Source organism: Mesocricetus auratus, unplaced genomic scaffold (genome assembly GCF_017639785.1).
Source record: "Mesocricetus auratus isolate SY011 unplaced genomic scaffold, BCM_Maur_2.0 Super-Scaffold_15014, whole genome shotgun sequence".
Lineage (NCBI taxonomy): Eukaryota > Metazoa > Chordata > Mammalia > Rodentia > Cricetidae > Mesocricetus > Mesocricetus auratus.
The window spans coordinates 84475669-84496450 of NW_024429186.1; the positions used below are offsets into that span (position 1 = coordinate 84475669).

Genomic DNA, 20782 nt, shown 5'->3' on the forward strand with positions numbered 1-20782 from the left:
CCACACTTTCATCATCCCCACTGTACTCATTCACACTGTCACTGTCTTCATCCTCACTGTCCTCACTGTTCTCATCCACGCTGTCCTCATCCTCAGTGTCCTCATCCACAGTGTCCTCATCGACACTTTCCTCATCCTCACTGTCCCCATCCTCACTGTCCTCATCCTCACTCTCCTCAACTACACTGTCCTCACTGTCCTCATCCTCACTGTCCTCATCCTCAATGTCCTCTTCCTCACTGTTCTCATCCACACAGTTCTCACTGTTCTCATCCACACTTTCCTCATCCTCTGTGTCCTCGTCCTCACTGTCTTCATCCTCACTGTCCTCATCCACACTGTCCTCATCCTCACTCTCCTCATCCTCACTCTCCTCATCCACACTGTCCTCATTCACACTGTCCTCACTGTCCTCATCCTCACTGTCCTCATCCACACTGTCCTCACTGTCCTCATCCTCACTGTCCTCATTCTCATTTTCTCAGTGTCCTCTTCCTCACTGTCCTCATCCTCACTGTCCTCATCCACTCTGTCCTCATCCACACTGTGCCTATCCACACTGTGCCCATCCACACTGTCTCCAACCACACTGTTCTCATCCCCACAGTCCTCATCCACACTGTCCCCATCCACACTGTCCTCTCCCACATTTCCCCCGTTCCATACTGTCCCCATTTTATTCTCTTTCCATCCTTGTCAGGCTATCTCACACTTCCTTCTCCCCCAGGTTTCACAGTGCCCTGTATCTGATGTGTCGTGGACATACCACTAATTGTCTGAAAGCAGATGTCCCCCTGAACTTGAGCCCACAATTACTAGATGCTTTCATTGCTGCCCACTGAGCAGGTGCTTGCAGGGTGTGATGTAAATTTGTCTCCATTTCCCTTTTTAGAAATCATCTACATTTGCATCCTAACAAGCCCAGAAAATGAATTTCCTCTCATCTTTGATAGACCATCCTACAAGTTTGATGTGTCAGAAACAAGACCAGGTGTGTAGGGGCCAAATCACAGATCATACACTCTTTGCCAGGCTTCATCTGACTTCAGGCTCTGAACAGGCATGGCTCCTGACATTGACCACAGTAGGCTTTCCCAGGTTCATGGTTGACTTGTGTTGTTTATTGCATCCTTCCTTCCTTTCTTCTTCTCTCTACCTTCCTTCCTCCCTCTCCCCTCCTGCCTTCCCTCCCTCCCTCCATCTCTTGTCTCCCTCCTTCTCTGCCTCTCTCCTTCCCTCCCTCCCTTCTTTCCTTCTCTCCTTCTCACCCCTCATTCTCTCTCCCCTCTCTCCCTCCCTTCTTCCTTGTCTCTCACCCTCCATCCCTCCTTCCCTCCACCCCTCTCTCCTCTCCTCCCATTGATCTTTTTCCTTCAGAGACTTCATTGGGAAACATGGGGTTTGAAAACTTTTTTAAACTGCATATCTCTGAATGCTCTTATTGCTTACTTGTCTGTCTGTCTGGTTTCTACTAATCCCCCATGTTGTAGACTAAGTTTTTTCTTGGTCTCCTCTGTGATTTTTAATTTACTCAGAGAGTTAGAATTTTCAAGTACAGAAAAGATTTCCCACTTTTCTAGTTTCTTTATTTAAAGACAAAATAAGAGTGTCTTCCTCTTCTTGAGTTAACTGGCCATATTATTTTCTGTCTTCCATTATAATAATACTTTGATTTCTATGGTCTATTCACCAGTTAAGAAAAGAGTCTGGTGATGGACATGGTGGGTCATGCCTGTATTCCATGCACTTCGGAGGTGGCTCCACGGGGGACAGGATTTCAGGGTCATCTGTTACCATACAGCAAGTTCAATATCACCCTGGACTGCATGACACCCTGCTAGAAACACACACACTTGAGTGCACACACACGTGAACACACACATGCACACACAGAGGGGAAGCAGATGATGCATAGGTAGAGTTAGCTTTCTATTGTCTAGAGTATTCTTTCAGATCTAATAGATCCTCCCCAGCCATGTACCTTGACATCATGGGTATTTCTTCTATAATGGAAAAAAACCAAATCAGAGTATCCCACCCCAATTACTCCTATCCATTTTATTCTCATGACACTCATTGTTTTCTGACATTTTAAAACAAAACACAAGGAGGGGCGCACATTTGTTAGCTCATTACAGGGACCACAGTTGTTAGCTCCTTACAGGGGAGGACTACAGAGCTAAATAGAGAATTCTCAGTAGAGGAGGCTAAAATGGCCAAGAGACACTTAAGAAAGTGCTCAACATCCTTAGCCATCAGGGAAATGCAAATCAAAACAACTCTGAGATACCATCTTACTCCTGTCAGAATGGCTAGAATCAAAAACACCGAAGACAATTTATGCTGGAGAGGATGTGGAGAGAGGACTATTAGTTTCTTACAGGGAACATAGTTGTTGGGTCCACATGGGGAGCATATTTGTTAGCTCCCTATGGGGAGCATAGTTAGTTTCCTTCACATTGCCCTGTGTACTCTCTATGTTCAACAGGACCAAGCATCTCACAAACCTACTGTGGTTTTGCCATCTTCCCTGGGTCACATACTTGATGCTGGCCTGTGGAACTGAATGGCAAGGTCTCTGGCCCACAGGAGTGGAATTTATGAGAAAGGACTTCTATAAAACAAGCAAACCAGAACTTCAACAACCCTACCAACTTGTAAACTAAGCAGAAATAGCAGAATTTAAACCTCTATAGTCAGTCTTCACCAATGGCTATATTCCTGTTTTAGATTTACCTATTTTTATTTTATGTGTACGGATGTTTTGCCTGTGGGTATGTACGTGCATCGTGTGACCACCTGGTGCTACAGAAGCCGGAAGAGAGTGTCCAGATCTTCCCAAACCAGAGTTGCAGATGGCTGCAATCCATCATATGGGTGCTTACAATCAACCCTGGGTGCCCTGAAGGAGCACCAGGTGCTCTTAACCATTGAGACATCTCCTAGCCCCAAGAGTTCACTATAGGAAAATTGAAAACTTTTTAAGAGACTTTTAGACTGCACTATTGCTGAAAGTTGGGTGTGGGGATGTGCTTAGTTGTTCTCACCATTTGTGGTGGTGATACAATGAGTGCCTTTGAGCTTCTATAGGGTGTGAATTCTCTCTCCCTCCTCCAATATTGCTGGGTCTACTGGCCCAGTCACTCCTTGGGTGTTTATTTGCATTCTTTGAATTTAATAGAATTGAATATTTAAAATATCCAGGCTTCTGGCAACTAGGAAGCCTCCAAAAGTCTGGCAGTGAGGACACTTTCCCCCAAGTCAGTGTTAATCATTCTCCATTCCTGCAGCTGGAACCCGAGTTGGGTGGGTGCGAGCGATGGACAGAGACCTCCCCCAGAGGACCGTGGTGTATTCCATAGCCAGTGGAGGGGCCAGCCACTGGTACCCAAACATATTTTGGATTAATCCCAAGACAGGAGAACTCCGACTCGTAACTAAAGTGGACCATGAAACCACTGCCATCTACGTTCTCACAGTCGAGGCCACCAATGGCGAGGACACAGGCTCGGTCACTGTGAGTTGGGGCTGTTGGGACTCTCCACCTTCCCCCAGAGGGCTGACTAGAGTCTCCCTGGCACCGTCAGCATGTGGCTGCAGCAAGATGGGTACATGAAGAGGAGTAGCAGTTCCCAGGACACACAGATCACAGCTCTACTTGAGGCTCGCATTTATGAGTGGTTGAGGGAAGCGCTAAGACTGATGGCAAGTACTGGTGATTGGTGTGTGTGTCTGCTGAACCCACAAGACACTTTGTGGGACAAAGTTCCTCCTAGTGCCCTCTGAATCTTGCTCTGTCTTCTTTGGGTTGGTGGCAAGTGGCAAGCTGCCAGTCACTGTAGTTCCTAATCTGTCCCTGAAGCAGCATTGCCTGTTTCTGTCCCACAGCCACGCTCACCAGATGGGGTAGATATTATGTGATGTTGTGACTCAACCTTGTGCCAGTCTGTTTGGGCCTTTGGTATGGGTGGCTTGTAGTGGAATATGTGGGGTATTTTTTAAGGGGGAGGGTTGTTTTTATGCTTGCTTTTTGTTGTTGGTTTGGTTTTTTTGGGACAGGGTTTCTCTGTGTAAGTACCCTGGCTGCCCCGGAACCCCCTCTATGGATCAGGCTGGCCTCCCCCGTGATGGGATTGAAGGCGTGTGCCACCACTGCCCGGCAGCTGTGTTTTAGACAATGCTCATTCCCATCTCAAGAGTCAGGAAGGAAGCAAGAAGACAGGCCAGGGTCCCACAATCCCTTTGAGAGGGTCCCGTACTGGCCTGTGCAGTTCCCATGAGGCCCTCCCTCCCACAGTCACCACACTCCACATCCGTACCAGGTCGGGCACAAGCGTGTGGCACATGCCTGCTGCCACGCTGCTGCCCAGTGTTCCGTGCGGAGGCTCACATTAAATGCGGGTTCTCAGTGCACTGTGTGCAGGGCCTTAGTTCCCAGGCCACACCCGACACGGTTTCCAGGGGCGCCAGTGCTGCACACAGGCATCCCGGAAGTGGGTCTGCGGGGTGAGTGTGGGGATGACCTGAGGGCTACACCGTGGTGCTGAAGATCCACTCGTAAGGTGAAAGAGCGCGAGGGAAGTGACTCGGGTGGCAGCTGGTGGCTGTGTGGTGGGGACAGCAACTGGCTTTGCAGTGGGGAGAACGCATTCATTTGCTTTGCAGTGAGGAGAACGCATTCATTTCTCAGCCATGCTCCCAAACGCATTCATTTCTCAGCCATGCTCCCAATGAGAGGGTACGGGTAAGGCTTATCTCTACGACCCGACCCGACTTCTGCAGAAAGTCACGTGATAGGCCAGTGCCAGAGCAGTTTAGTTCCTCCAGAGACTTGCTTTGAATTAATGGGAGGAAGTTTTTAGCCATGCATGAGGCTCTGAATTGCTGGCCAAGGAAACTTGGTGATAATTGCAGTGTTTGTTAGGCTGTATCTTTTTCCTTCTTTAATTTTTTTAACGAGAAAAATGAATGGACTCTACTCTGGGAGTTAACTAAAGTGAACATTTCAATTTATTCTCAGTCTCAGAAATAGCTGAAACGCCTAAATTTCAAAAGTAGAAAGAATACGACTCAAAGTTCATAAGCCTTTAAAAAGGGTGATGAGCCAAAATGATCACATAAGTCCCTTTCAGGATTGACACTGTGGGGTCCCATGCTGGCAGGAGTCCCAGTCAGTTCACCAGGCCCGACACAACAGTGAGAGACCAGCCAGTCTGTGTGGGGCAGGTCAGCCAAGGACTCTGCAGTTCTGAAAACCCAGGCCAGGTGAGACCCTGGCAAATCCAGGGCTTTGCTCTAGTCTCTTGTTTCTTAGGCCTGGCTGCACAGTACTGTCAGCTGAGGAACATACAGAAAGTGCCTGGGCACCACTCTCCAGGGACTCCAAGTGGCCCCAAGAAAATAGATGCAGCATTGAGAACCATTGTGGTGCACACCAAAATCAGAGACTAATTTCAGGTTCACCCAGGAACAGTGCCTAAGTAAATATTTGGGTTCCCATAAGTCCATGGCCATTGTGGAAAGAATGTGGCACTGTCTTTGGAGAGCATGTGTGTTGAGGGATGACATTTGCGTATCCGCATACTCACCATGCATACACATACCTGCACATGCACACACACAGCAGGCGATGTTTGCGTATCTGCATACTATACATGCACACACACACAGATTGTATACGTATATCTACATACTGTACATGCTCACCAGAACACCTGTACAAGCACACACACAGATGATATATGTATATCTGCATACTCTCCATGCACACACACAGATGACATACGTATATCTGCATACTGCACATGCACACACATGCACACACACATGATATGTGTATATGTGCATACTTTTCATGCACACACACAGATGATATACATATATCTGCATACTGCAATGCACACATACAGATGATATACATATATCTGCATACTGTACATGCTCACCCGTACACCTGTACATGCACACACACAGATGCTGACAGCAAAGGATTTGGAGCAGGCTAGAGCTACACTGAACTCTTACCCAGCCCCTCACTGTTGAGTGGTTTTATGTCAATTACTTGCTGTCTCTCAACCACCCTTTCTCATCTGTAGGTGGGAGCTATCACATTCTTACTCACATATGAGGTTAGATCAGTGAATTCATGCAAATTGCATATGCTACACAGTGAGCACTCACTACCTTTTAGCTCTTAAGAATAACTGTCTTAGGCTGATAAATGGCTTGGTAGGTAAAGGCACTTGCTGCCAAACCTGGAAACTCGAGCTTGACCCCTGGGGTCCACAGGGTGAAAGAACAGGTTTTCCTCTGACTTTTGCCTGTGCAGCACGCAAATACACACTGAAGAAAATGTAGTAATCATTCAACCACCTGCCTGCTATTCTAGGTAACTGTGAACATCATTGGAGAAAATGACGAAAAGCCAGTGTGTACCCCACATTTTTACTTCATGGCCATCCCAGTGGATCTGAGAGTCGGCACAAACATTCAGAATTTCAAGTTGACGTGCACTGACCTTGATTCTAGCCCCAGATCTCTTCGCTACTCCATTGGTTCAGGTACTATACTCGGCTTCCCACAGTTCTGGGCCACTGACAGAGGGGAAGGACAGTGGGCGGTTGCTCACACCGATGAGGGCACAGTGTGGGCATGGGGGGCATAGTTTGCACGGGGAAAGACAGCTGACTTTACAAGGGTCTGTGTGTTCACCTGCGCTCTACCAGCTTTCATGCCTCAAGCAGGTTCTCCCCAACCAGACTTACCCTCACATGGCTGTCCCAAGATCCCAGGAAGGAGGAATTCTTTCAGTGGAATACTCTCCCCAAATTCCCAGAATATAACGAATGCAATTTTTGTAGTTCATCTCCTCACCACCTCTTTCCCTGAAAAACCTGTCGTGGGGGAAGGGAATCTTAGTCCTCTCTCAGGCTAAGAGTAGATGAATGCATTTTGAAATGTGTCCTCAGCAATACTCTGTGCCGTTCATTTTCTTTCTTTAAAAACTGCCGTTGTGGGAAAGAAGGAGGGGAAAGAGCCCCTCTCAATGGAAATGAGACCAGAATAGCTCATCTAACGAGGTTCCAGGGCCAGAGATTTAAACCCAAATAAGCAGAGCAATTCCACAGGAAAGGCTAAAAATCCATGTTTGTTGAGCCTGGCAGAGCGCTGGGAAGCCGCTGAGCCACTGCCTGTACAGGGGCAGACACTGCCTAAAGACCACAGCTGCCGAGGGTGGAAATAATCCATACTGAGAGTCCTGAGAGCCTTACGGAGCACTTCGCTGCTAAGGAAATAAAAATTGCATCATCTGCTCCATTTACTGGTTTTCAGTCAGTAATAGGTCTGGAGACTCCAGAGGGGGAGCAAGAGCCAGGATTGGGCCGCATCCTTCCTGCCCCAGCTTCTGGAGCTTGAGGTTGTGGACCCTCCAACAGCGTGTGTCTGTGTGTATGTCTCTCTGTGTCTGTCTGTATGTCTGTGTGTCTGTCTCTGTATGTCTGTATGGTATGTCTCTGTGTGTCTGTCTGTGTGTCTATGTATGCGTCTGTGTGATATCTATATGTATGTCTATGTATGTGTGTGTCTGTGTCTGTTTATATGTATGTGTTTGCATGTATCTCTGTGTGTGTCTGTGTGAGTCTGTGTGTGTGCAGGAGGCCAGTGGGGAGAATTCCCAAGAACCTGGGCCTGAAGTCCTTGCAACTTAAGAAGGTATCTTCCTTTAGGAGGACTTCAAGATTCCCTGTCACCAGCATGTCCAGACAGCTCCACAAAAGGCATAGGGTGAACGTGGGTCATGGTTAAGGGTGTCACTAACTCTAGGACCTTGCTGCCAACTCACTGGCCTCAGTCAACGTTGACATGTACCTACATTGCAATGGAATGCTGGCTGCTAAACTATCAGGAGCTGCACCAGAACAATTAATTCTCCTCCTAGCGTCCTAAGACAGGGGTGCTGTGGTCCTTTTATTCAGCCCATTTACACTTGAATGGTATCAGACCCAACCCTGTTACATAAAAAGTAAACTGTGGACATTTGAGGAAATAAAACAAATGTAATTTTTCTTGTCTTTATTTTATGCCCCTTTTACTTCTTTTACCAAATCTCATGGGTCAAATCTCATTTAGGCAACATCAACAGTCATTTCACCTTCTCTCCCAATGCCGGCTCCAATGTCACACGCCTGCTGCTGGCATCCCGCTTTGATTATGCTGGTGGCCTTGATAAGGTCTGGGACTACAAGCTGCTTGTCTACATTACTGATGACAACTTGCTGTCTGGCAGGACAAAAGCTGAGGCTCTTGTTGAAACAGGGACAGTGACACTAAGTGTTAAAGTCACTCCTCATCCAACCTCGGCCATCACCACAGCTCCCAGGGTAAGGACCTGCAATCTCCAGCCATAGCCTTAACATTTATAGCAATGGAATCTTTGACCCAGTGGGATGAGGATTTGTTTGCAAGGACCATTGATCAGTAGATAGAAAGCCGTGTAAGGGCATGGATGTGTAGAGCCACTGGCCTCTCACAGTAGAGAGGAATGCGTCAGCACAGGGACATGTGGTAGACTAAGCAGGGACCACTGTGGTAAAGACTGCATCACTGTGGAAAAACACTTGAGGTAAACAACTCCAACTACAAAAGGTTATTTTGGCTCATAGTTTCTGAAATTTCAGAGTACAGGCTATGTACCTAGGTGAGGGAGAGCAGGGCAGAGGGGCTGAGGAGGGCAGGGCAGAGGGCTGAGGGAGGGCAGGGCAGAGGGCATACTGGAGGGCGAAGAGAAGCATCATTGCAGAAAAGGTGTACTCTCCCCCTCCTCCCTTCCCTCTGCCCTTCTCCGTTCACGTCTCCCTCTTAGAAAACTGCTTATGAGTGAGGCTATCATCTGCTTCTCAGAGTCTTGCTAATAGCTGGTAATTTTCACCTCTCTGGTACTGCAGTCAGGAGACCCCAGGAGCTGGCGGGGCACACTCAGGAGGTAGAGGCAGGTAGGTCTTTATGAGTTTGAGGCCAGCCTGGTCTACAGAGTGAGTTCCAGGACAGCTAGAGAAATTTCGTGGGAGAGGGAGGGAAGGAGAGAGAGGGCGGAGGGAGAGAGACAGAGAGAAAGAGAGACAGAGAGAGAGAGAGACAAGAGACAGACAGAGAGACAGACAGAGGGGAGAGAGAGAGAGAGAGAGAGAGAGAGAGAGAGAGAGAGAGAGAGAGAGAGAGAGAGAGAGAGAGAGAGACCCCAGTGAATAGAGACCCTGTGTGGCTTTCTTTTGCATAGCAGCGAACAAAACATGGACAGAACCACGTAAGAGGAAAGACTTGCAGGAACTCTCAGAGCCCTCGCAGTGAGGCCTCAGCTCCTAAAGTTCTCAGAGCCTCATAAAACAGGGCTACCACCTCGGGGAGCAAGCAGTTCAACATCTCAGCTGGTGGGGGCTTCGTTTTTAATTTATTCAGTTAGAGCTTTCTCTGTGTTCTATTTACGCTGATCATATGCCTCCACATCTGTAGGTGCACAGCATGGATGCAGATGCCCACAGAGGCCAGAAGAGGGCGTTGGGTCTCTGGAACTGGACTCACAGGTGGTCGTGAGCCATCTGATGTGGGTGCTGGGAACCAAACCTGGGTCCTCTTTACAGGAGTCAGTGCGCTTAACTGCTTAACCACCTCCAGGAGGTGCCTTGTGAGACTTCTGTGGTGATTTGCTTGGTGTGTGTGTGTGTGTGTGTGTGTGTGTGTGTGTGTGTGTGTGTGTGTGAAAGAGAGTGTATGTGTGAGAGTGTATCTGTGTGTGAAAGTTTCTGAGAGTGTGTATGTGAGAGTGTGTGAGTGTATGTGAGAGTGTGTGAGTGTATGTGAGTGTGTGAGTGTGTGTGTGTGCACATACATGTGAATTTGTGTCTCACATGTGTGCCACAGCTCACCTGTGGAAATCAGAGGACAACTTGTAGGTGTCCATGCTCTGCTTGCACCAGGTGGGCTCAGGCTTGGCAGCAAGCTCCTTTGCCCTCTGAACCACTGGGGATTTCCAGCTGAACCATAGTACACCCTGGGGACTGGCACTGCAGGACGAGCCCACAGGCTGTCCTTAGGAAGAGGACAGCATAACCCACCGCGACATTTCCAGCCCTGAGATCTCCATGATTTGTTCGTTATCTGTCTCCCACTCTAGGAAGCAGATCCCGAACTTGAAGTTTCCCTGTGGTCACAGCCCACTCATCTGACAGTGGCAGCTGTGTCGAGTGAACACTGAAAAGCCTACTGGGAAATAGCTAGCTGGCCTCTCAGGTCCGAGGAAGGAAAGAGCCAGTGCAGCTAAGTCAGGAGCTAATCCGCAGCTCCCTAACTGTTCTGGGTTTTGATCCGAAGGATAGAGGGTAAAGGAGGGCAGGCTGGAAGTGGCAGGGCCCTGAGCACATAGCTGTGAGGATTGCAGGGCAGGAACTGAGCAGCCTGAACACTGCACACAGGGGACGCTAAATGTCAACAGTGCTCCCACCCACTCTTTCTCCCTCTCTGTCCTTCAGCCCAGGGTCACTTACCAGATCCTCAGGGAAAATATATATAGCTCATCAGCGTGGTACGTGCCATTCACCATCACCCTGGGCTCCTTGGTGATTGTGGGTCTTCTGGGGTCCCTGACGGTCCTGCTGGCCAAAGCTGTCTACATATATTGCTTCTCCATCACCAGAAAGGACAAGAAACCTCTGTAAGTTCTGGTGGGCTGGGGCTTTCCTTGGTTTTTGTTTTTGTTTGTTTATTTGTTTTGTGCAGAGCAGGGTACTTGGCTTGAAGGAGAGAATAGGAGACGAAGTGAAGGAATCCTAGCTGCCCTTGGCCCGGGGACCCACTTTGTCACCTGTGGGTCCAGAACACTGGCTGGCCCTTTGGCTCTCTCTGGCAACTTACGCTGGCCCTGGTGAGATCTGGAGAAATGGGATGTCACCCTTCCAGTGACCTTGCCCTAGATAAAGCCCCACTGAGCATAGCAGTGGAACATAACATGCTCTTCCCAAAAGGGGTATTTGTGGGCACGGATGGAATTGAAGGAAGCAAAACAAAAACAACAACAAAAGCAGATTAGGAAATTACACTTTGGGTACCAGTGACTCCCTTAGACCTTCGTGTCATTAGACCGTTGTTTTCTGGCATGTTACTTCGTCTCCCACCCTCTTGGGAACACAGAAATGACATGCTGGGTTCTGTCCTGCCTGCTCTCACTTGCTCAGGCATTGATTCTTATGTGCACCTGTGTATCACAGACGTCTCCTAGGGCAGGATTCATCCTCCGTAGCTCTTCCAGTCAGAGCTCAGTGGCTTACAGCCAGGATTTTAGAGTTGGTCAAGTTCCAGGTTCAAAACGGAATGCTGTCACATTCTGGGCACCTGAACTTGACTGAGCACATGACAACTCTCTAGGCATCAGTGTCCTCTGTAAACCAAATAAATAAGTCAAACAAAGAGAGCACTAGGTAGTGTTCCTGACACCAGCAAATGCTTCCATCTCCATAGCAGTATTTTGAAATTGCTGCAGCTTTAACTTCATAGCCAAGACCCAATGAGCTCAGAATTCTAGACCATACATTTAACCACAATATGGAATGTCCTGGGAACTGGATTCCCGAATTTCAGGACCTCTCAGTGGCAAAAAGGAATGGATGGGGAATGAATGGTAAGGCTCAAATGGATCTTAGGAGTATCTGAGTATTAGCTGCAACTATCAAGTAACTTTGAGTGTCAGTATGCAAGATGTCATAAAGGCATGCATTGCATTCCACCATATTTATTGGGGGACGTTTGTACTTTTGACAACCTTGACTTCAGGTAAGAAATCCTTGAGCAGCTACTAAATTTAAAAGGACATTTTAGTTTTCATTGCAGTCACAAATCAACTTTGAGAAAGTCAGAAAAAAACCCACCCTGTTTATAAAAAGGTCATATTTAAATTCATACAGATCTCGTATGAGATTTGGGTTTATCCCAGCACTCAGAAGGCAGAGGCAGGAAGATCTCTGTGAGTTGGAGGCCAGCCTGGTCTACAGGGTTATAGAGCAAGTTCCAGGATAGCCAAGTCTACACAGAGAAGCCCTGTCTTGTAAAAAACAAAACAACTAGAGAGAGAGAGACAGAGACAGACTGCGACTTACATGCAAATTATAGCTAAATGGTAAATATGTGTCTTGAACCTGGTTGTTTCTACTCAGATTCTAAATAGAGTTTTCAGCATGGCCCAACCTAAAAGAGAAAATAGCTAGAAATTCAGACTTAGACTAAGACTTGTACTCTCTGAAAGTTAAATGTACAATGTGGTGGCTAACACTTATCAAAGAGCGAGGAATCAAATTAGAATTATTGAATTCCAGGCTATATGACACCATTAGAGACACTGTCTGGCTCTTTCATGTTATATTAAACTGAAGTTAATTGTTGACTTTCCAGGCTCCCTGCTGTGAGCCATGGTCTCTGCTCTGAGGGCTACTGGGGAGAAGAACAGGCTGATGGTCCCATTGGACTAGTTTTGCCTTCCCCAGAGTCACTGTATTCCCTGGAGTTGTAGGAAGCAAGAGTTTCAAACTCTTAGACCCTCTGTAATTCCAGGCTATCACTTGCCAAACTGCTTGGTTTAGAGCAGGACTGGTAACCAAAACTTTTTAGTCCCTATCCCCAGCTCATTCTCAAACTCTAATCCCAAATCCCAAGGAATCCAGATGCCTAGAGGCCCTGTGTTACCGTCTGTGGGCGTGTGCGTGCGTGCGTGCGTGCGTGCGTGCGTGTGTGTGTGTGTGTGTGTGTGTGTGTGTGTGTGTGTGATACTGTCCAGTCAATTAATGCTTGTCCTTTTCCCCACAGGAGAAAGAATGGAGGTATGTACATGGCATGTTCTCTTGGTGTGTCTGCTGTTCATTGCTTGCTCTCTTCAATCAGGGGTATCCATGTCTTGAATGAGGATGCAGAGGGCATCTATGCTGGAACAGGGAAGACCAGGATGCAGGGTGCCTGTACTTGACCCTCTCGCTTTGACCTTGCCTAATTTCTACCCATATTCATCTCTAGTTAACTCAGGTTAACGTCTAGATGTCTCTCCAGGGAACCCAGTTCATCCATACTAGGGACCTCCCTGTGTGTTACACACAGCCAGCATTTCCTGGCTGCTGCCCACAGACAATCTAACAACTCCCAAGGACAGTGAATGCTCTGCCTTGAACAAGTGCTATTCTGGAAGAACAGTGATGCTTTCTTCTCAGATTGTAATGGATTTGATCATTTTTCACAAAGTTCATTGGGTTAGACCAGTTAATTGTTAAATTGATCGAGATCTACTGAGAGTCCCAGGCCCAAAGAGGTATGTCATCCTAATCCTGGCCAAGAGTTGTCACCTTAAGGCTACTCTGAGTTATGGGGAAAGACAGGACATAGAATTGGAAATTCTATGCATTTGAAGAAATGTTTGCTTAAGTCACTCCACACATGTGGGGTGTGTTCTCAGCACAAAGCATACAAGCAGGGCTCAAATTTTTGTTATAATGCTTATTGATGACATGAAGAAAGGTCACAGACTGCTTCCAATCCTGGCTTTAAAAAATAGATTTATTAATTTAATATGTGTGACAGTTTCCCTTAGAGGCCAGACGAGGATGTTGGGGCCCCTAGAATTCAACTAACTGATGGTTATGAGCGACTATGTGGGTGCTGGGGTCAGACTTGTGTCCTTGGCAAGAGCAACACGTGCTGTTTACCACTGAGCCATCTCTCCAGTCCCAAACTCAGTTTTAACCAGCATTTGGGATTGAATGTCAGAAATCCTTTGTTATGAACAAATAGTCTTTCTTATCTCTAAATTCATTAAGGAGCTGATAGCGTAGGACCAGTATACATAATCTAGGAAAATGTTTTAAAAATTAAATTGTATGCTGTGTATAAACTTGTATGTTTTCTGAGAAAACTGAAGGCTGTCAGTGAACTGGGCTGCAAAAAAAAAAAACCTTAAAAACCTTTTCCATGTCTGTAAGAGTCAAAGCCTGTTCAGGGTCAGGGTAGCATCTTAGAGGCTCCAATGCTACCTTGTTCTTTCCCCTGCAGACATGAAGAATGCGAAGAGAGAGGCTATAGTGGTGAGTGTGGTCATCCACAGGGATCTTACCTGGGTGCTGGGTGCTGGGTGCTGGGTGTTGGGTGCTGGGTGCTGGGTGCTGGGTGCTGGTACCCAGCAGAGACCAGGCTCTGGAGGTGTATTTATGCGTTCTGGGAGGCACAAGCGTTTGACCACAGACACAGCTTGCTACATGGCAAGCCTCTGATAGGATTCCTTCCCTCACTGAACATGTCCGCTGATATGTTTCCTCTGGGTTTCAGAAATACTGAGTAGTGGTGTTCATTACCCATACCAGCTCTCCACAAGAGGGCACTGGGGGAGCAGAGCTTAAAGGCCAGTGCTAGCGCTGCAGCATTCCTCGGGATTTCATTTTTCTTGACTTTTCCACAACTTTGCAAGAAAGGGACAGCCAGCGTGGGTCTGAGCTTGGCTCTGTCTACCCCTTAGACACATGACCCTGGAGACCTCCATGTCTTTGGGAGCTTTAGATTTCTCCGTGAAGTGGAGTGGAGGACACCCACCCTGAGACAATGGCTGGGGAACTCTGTGAAATGCTCATCCTGGCTAGAGCCACCCCCTCACTGTCTTCCTCTGCTATCAATGTGATACAACACCAAGGCAACTTAGAGTGATTTATTTGGGGATCACAGCTCCCAAGAATTAAAGTCCATGGCCATCATGGTGGGGAGCAAGCCTGATGCTGGACCAGTAGCTGAGAGCTTACATCTGCTGGACCAGTAGCTGAGAGCTTACATCTGCTGGGCCAGTAGCTGAGAGCTTACATCTGTTGGACCAGTAGCTGAGAGCTTACATCCTGAGACACAGCCACAAGGGAGACAGAGGAGGAGGAAGATGGGAATCGAGTGGGTGTTTGAAACCTGCAAGCCCACGCCCAGTGACACATCTCCAACACACCTCCTAGTCCTTCTCAAACCATTCTGTCAAGTGAGGTTCAAGTAATCAAACATAGGAGCCTTGGGGCTATTCTCCTAAGACCAACACACTCATCTTAGTTCTTTTACTTTCTCTTACTGAGCCCGATAGAGATAAAAACTTGATACCTCCCCTTATATCCTCTGTTCCCCCCGATAAACCTTGTTATGATGTAAGATGAATACTTTGAGTGAATCTGTATCACGAGTCTCAGTACAGCTTAAGGGGCAGGGAGGGTGAGGGCTTGGCTTTACACTTCACCTCCTTAGTGCTTCAGCTCTTAGGTTAGTCTGCTAGTGGGAGGTAGGAACGGCTTTGGGCTTCCACGGTCTTCCCATCTAAAAGGAGCACCTAGGGTGCCAGGAGGAGGCCACTCACAGGTGGCCTTAAAACTGTGCCACATTGATCTGTTAAATAAACAAACCCTCATGGCATGAAACTCAGGGCTTTCTAGATGACCTAGCAGGTGAAACACGTGCAATTCCCACCTCTCTTCAGGATCCAGAGCTGTGGGGAAGGGACTAGGTGGTGCTGGTATGGAAAGGCCCACTGAGCTCTGAAGAGCTTGCTAGCATGCTGAGGACCTTGCTTTTATCACTTTTTTAGAGTATCCTGTAGTGAAAGGCTGTCTATAGGTTGGGGACAAGCACATTTAGCAGAGCTTGTAGCTGGAGGATAGCACACCGATCATGGAGGCTGGGCCTTAGAGGAGCTAGTTGGAGCACTGTTGACCACAGTAAGTTCTCTGGTGGGCCTACTTCTAAGTCTGCCTGCCGGGGAAGCATGGAGATTATGGCAAATCTTTGCCAGGCACTTGGTGTCTTGACTCTTGCTTTTACATAGTTTAGATAACATTTTCTCAGGATCCTTTCCTAGCCCACAGGTCTGGGTTAATTGCTCACCACCTGTGTCCCATAGCATCTGACACCTCTCCTGTCATAGCCATGTATCTTCAATGGAGCCTTTGTTTGTCAGTGGCAAGTTATGTCACTGTGGTGTCCCTAACATATGGCCCAGTGCTTTGAACAAGGGAAGCCAGGTGTAAATGCCTGTAAGCCATCACTTTGGAGATAGAATCAGAAAGATTAGGGGGTTGAGAGACTTGGCTACATACCCAGTCCACGACTAGCCTGGGCTTAACCTTGTCTTAAGAAAATAAGTGATAAATGAGTAAAAGAAATAGCAAAGGAAGCCTTGAGTGAGGATGGGTGGCTTGCCTGGGGTGAACCACAGCATTGTGCTGGAAGCAGTCTCTTTTCCTTAGGAGTCTGTCCAGATGAATACTGTCTTTGATGGAGAAGCCACAGACCCAGGTAACCAAATGGCAATGCCACCTATGAGGACACTCTGTGCTCTGGGACAGAAGAGTTGGAACAGTGTCCAGTATCCTTTAACCACTGGTCAGCACCTTGGCTGTGTTGTCCGCAGTGTGAGGGTGACCCTTTTAGGCTCTGACATTGTTAAACTGGGTGCTGGGTGCTGTGAGGCAGATTGCAGACCCATCTCTTAGAGGACATCGCAGCGCTCCAACCTGCTGCTGCTCTCCAGGGTGATTTCTCCTCCTACTGCCTATTTACAAGCCAATTTAGGAAACTAGTGAATTAAAACTTCGAAGCTTTCCCTTGCTCACTGATCCTCTCTCACCTCCTTCCAGTGTGCTTCAAGTACCATCTTATTAGTAGTGAAGTGGCAAGTTTGGCTCCCCAACCCCTAGATCAGGGCCAAGAACGTCTTGGTTGATAAGAACATAAGGTAAAGCTGGCCTCCAGAACTCTCATTGCCCCTGAAATCAGCTCCAAATTTAGCTCCCTTACACATATCCATTGACTTAACAAAGGCTCAGTTATAGAGGTGAGTAAAGGGAAGGAAACTGACTTCAGGAGGCGAGTGTGCTGGCTCCCAGCCACCTTCATAAGCAAACGGACCGGCTGTCAGAAGGAGGATGCTCCTCTCCAGTGAGAGGCTGCTGCTGTTGGAATTAAATTTCCCTCTATTATTAGGTACTTGTTACCATGATGTGCCCACATTAGCATAAGTGCTGGAGGGATCCTGAGCCTAGACAGGCCACTTGTGCTGTATTGCAGTGGTAGGAGCTGGGCTTGCCTCAAACCCCAATTTACAAGAAGCAAGCCAGGGAAGACTTGCGTAGTTCCTATGTGCTAGACAGAAGAAAAGAGGAAGAAAGGAGCCAATTGGCCCAATGTGAACAAACACTTCAATTAGTGTCTGCTGGCTCCAATGAGAATGGCTGCCTCTCCTCATCCCTGCAGGACCAGATCAGTGTCTACACTCTCTGACAACCTGACATAAACCAAAGAACCCCACCTGCCCTTAGTGAATTCCTTTGTATGGCTGTATTCAAGGGTCTTTTAAAACAAAATAAATCCCACCCTACCGAGTAACCCCACTAGAAATTGAACCCAATTTATTTGATAGCCACAAGGAAGTCACAATTTACATGGACCCTCATCTTACAAGCCTGCCAACCTTCCCTTCCAGAGAGGCACAGTGTGAGCTTCACAGCTTGGGGGAATCGCTGTCTGGGTGCTGTCCATCTCAGGGGTCACATCTAGCCTCCTTCATCTTTCCCCAGTCATCAGAACAGAACAGGGAGAAGTAGGAAGACACAGATGTGTTCAACCTTTTGTTTTACATGATTGCTATATCATCTGCCCCTAGTGACCGGGGAAATATATGAATTCAACTCAAAAACTGGTGCCAGGAAGTGGAAAGACCCATTAACTCAACTGCCTACCTGGCCTGAGCCCAGCCCCCAGCACAGAGGCACGGCTGCAGAAAGGTCATAACAGGTGTGTTTGCCAGCCTCCTCGTGAGGGACAGGGACCAGCCTGTGTGTGTGGGGGGACCTTGCCTTAAGCTGCACAGGGACAGTGATGTGTTTGACCCAAGTGCACGAATGTGGGCTGGCAAAACATTTTAGATATTTCTGAAATGGGATTTGATCACACAATGGTCTCTTTCTGAAATGGCACTGGGAATTTTTCTCTCTAGGCTCACAACTGTCTGTGCTCATCGGCTCATGCCAAGTTGTCCCTGTGTGTTCTTCATAATTGTGGCCAGGAAGCCCCTTCAGCTCAGCCTCACACCATTTGCCCTAATACACCCATCCTTGTGTTCATTTATAAATATAGCTCAACACAGTAAACCTGACCACGAGTTGTTTTTTGGAAGACATAAATGGGGGTTGGAAAGATGGCTCAGAGGTTAAGAGCACTGGCTGCTCTTCCAGAGGTCCTGATTCAATTCACAGCAACCACATGGTGGCTCACAACCATCTGTAATGAGATCTGGTGCCTTCTTTAGGTGCACAGGTGAGAACACTGTATTCATAATAAATAAATAATAAAATTAAAAAAGACATAGCTGGTACAGCAAGCCATTCATTTGGGAAGAAGAAATGTAGTGTTATTTTATTTTACTTTAATTTTGTTTGGATGTATTTTGCATTTGACAAACTATGCAGATCTGAGGCATTTACCCTGTTAATATGCGGGCTTCTTCCAGAGACAGACACAGTCCTCTTTGGTAGATTAGTTTTGCCTTTTAAAAACTCATGAAAATGGCTTTCTGTCATGTTTGGGGGACCATTGATGGCCTTGTATGACTTTGCACCAGCTGAAGGAGGCAGAGCCACCGCTGGATATGACCGCAGCGTTCTACAGAGGTAGCTCCAGGGTCTACTCCAGCGTCAAAGACTGAGGTCCAGTCGCTCTGCCTCCTTTACGACTCTTGGGACTGTCAGTCCTTTTCATTTTAGTCCTTCTGATAAAGATGACCCATGAAATATATTTCTCAAAGTGGAAATAACATCGGTTTGAAATAACACAACTCCTGTCCGCTTTCTTCCCACATCCTGCCATTGGCTCTAAATGTATATACCCTGGAAAGTGCTGCCCAGCAGTAGACCTTAAACTCCCTGCTGGCACCTAACTAAAAGTGACATAATGGGTCTTAACAGGACCTTTACAACAGAGGCCTGGAAGAGCAGCGTGGGCCTCAGTTGCCCTCTGACTTGTTCTTAGCTGCCGAGAACTTAGTTCAATAACTACCAGGAAGAGTAGGCGGGATCCATCACCTCAGCACCCCAACCCCACTGAGGAGGCCCACAGCAGAATCCTCACAGGACACAACCCCTCACACAGCTCAGTGGCTGGTTTTCTGTGTGCTGGAGCCAGAGAAAGGCAGACATTGGTAAAAACTGACTTAGCTAGAGACACGGCTTATTAATAACACTGGGCTGCCGGGGAGCTCCCTTGAATGGGTATAAATCCTGCAAAAGACAGCTGAGCCACTCCCTCATGGGGTTAGAGCATGTGAAGTGGCTGGTTACCCATTTCAGAATTTTGAAGTCCTCGGAGCACCAGCTAAAATGCGTTCTTCGGAGGTCTTCAGTGTTGATGCAAGTTCCGTGAAGGCAGCTTCACAACAGCTCACAAGCCCATCGAAGATGGCAGAAGGTTCTAGGGTGGCAGGAGACTGGGCTTTGAGAGGGATGGGTGCTGTGCAAAGACCTAACTCTCCAGGCGAGCCCAGAAGGACCCCAGGAATGGGGCAGGGTCACCCAGAAGCTTCAGAGAGCACAGCCCTCCTCCTTCCTTATGCATATGTAGCCTTGTGAGGCTGAGGCCCAGGGCTAAGAATCTACCACAGAGCTGCCCTTCAGTCTCCAATACTGGCTGCTGATGGACTGTCCCATTTCCAGTTTTCAAAAATTGGAAGTGAATTAACCCAAGCATGAAATCTCCTTTGTAATCTAGCACCACTCTGTGTGTGTGTGTGTGTGTGTGTGTGTGTGTGTGTGTGTGTTGTACACACTTGTACTTACTGAGGAGCCTTTGTCAAAAAAGTAATGGAGATGCCCAAGTGCAGGACGAGGCCCAGGCAACTGGGCCAGCGCAATGTAACTACATCCCTACTTGATCTTCTGTGGATGAATCCGGTGGCTAATGAACTTTTAATCTGGACCCCAATACAGAGTCAAGTGGGGAGGGAAGTTGCACTCAGAATACACAGATTGTTGTGTCACCCGTATCGGGGACAAGCTGTGACACTCACTCTAAGGTAATGAGCCAACTCAGAAGATGACCAGCTCACAGAGGAAACACAGAGAGCTTGGTGTGGCTGTGAGCACCTGTGTCCCAGCTCCTCAGGAGGGTAAGGCACAGCAAGTAATCTTGACAGCTGGGACGCCATGAAGGAACTGTGGGAGAAGAGGAGATGGAGACAGAGAGTCTCTTAACATATGGCCACATTTTTGCTGCACCATTTAAAAAGTAATTGTTTCAGCACTGGGGAGGGTGAGACAAGAGGACACTGACTTTGAGGCCAGCCTGGGCTAAACAGTGAATTCCAGCCAGCCTGAACTAGAGCATCAAACTGCCTTAAAAGCAAAGCAAACCAAAGGAACCACAGCTGAGTCTGATACTCTGTGATCACGTGTTCTTGTCCTTTGCGTCAGTTCATCCTGCTATGTCCAGTTCACAAAACTCCAGAGAGACCACTGTTGGGGTACCTCAAATTGAGGAGGGGTCACCAAACTGGATTCATCACCCCAAGAATCAAGAGTCCACGCGCCAATTGATACAACACGCAAGAGGCTTTAATTAGGCATCTGCAGCTGGGCCTCTCGGTCAGCTTTTAGACCGATTGGCCCCGAGGTTCAGTTATAATCAGCTTTTAAAGACAAAAACCACAAGCCTTTGGGAGGGGTCCCTATCTCGTGACAGGAGGGGGGGT

General features: G+C 47.7%; 1 protein-coding gene across 7 annotated transcripts in view; it reads left to right on the top strand.

Annotated features, from left to right (window-relative positions):
• Nucleotides 1-18191, top strand: part of Cdhr3 (cadherin related family member 3) — a 136546-nt gene extending 118355 nt beyond the window's left edge. For 2 of the 7 annotated variants that reach the window (XM_040743291.1, XM_040743293.1), the window contains exons 11-20: nt 893-991; nt 3291-3517; nt 6389-6560; nt 8131-8381; nt 10527-10708; nt 12850-12863; nt 14080-14111; nt 16290-16425; nt 17705-17835; nt 18038-18191. In XM_040743291.1, the coding sequence (XP_040599225.1) occupies nt 893-991; nt 3291-3517; nt 6389-6560; nt 8131-8381; nt 10527-10708; nt 12850-12863; nt 14080-14111; nt 16290-16425; nt 17705-17832 (1241 nt within the window). In that variant the 3' untranslated portion in view covers nt 17833-17835; nt 18038-18191. Of the gene's footprint in view, nt 1-892; nt 992-3290; nt 3518-6388; nt 6561-8130; nt 8382-9510; nt 9718-10526; nt 10709-12849; nt 12864-14079; nt 14112-16289; nt 16426-16868; nt 16877-17704; nt 17837-18037 lie in introns of those variants that run through there. The other 5 variants (XM_040743292.1, XM_013117833.3, XM_040743294.1 and 2 more) reach the window with 5 other exon arrangements.
• The last annotated feature ends 2591 nt before the right edge of the window (nt 18192-20782 follow it).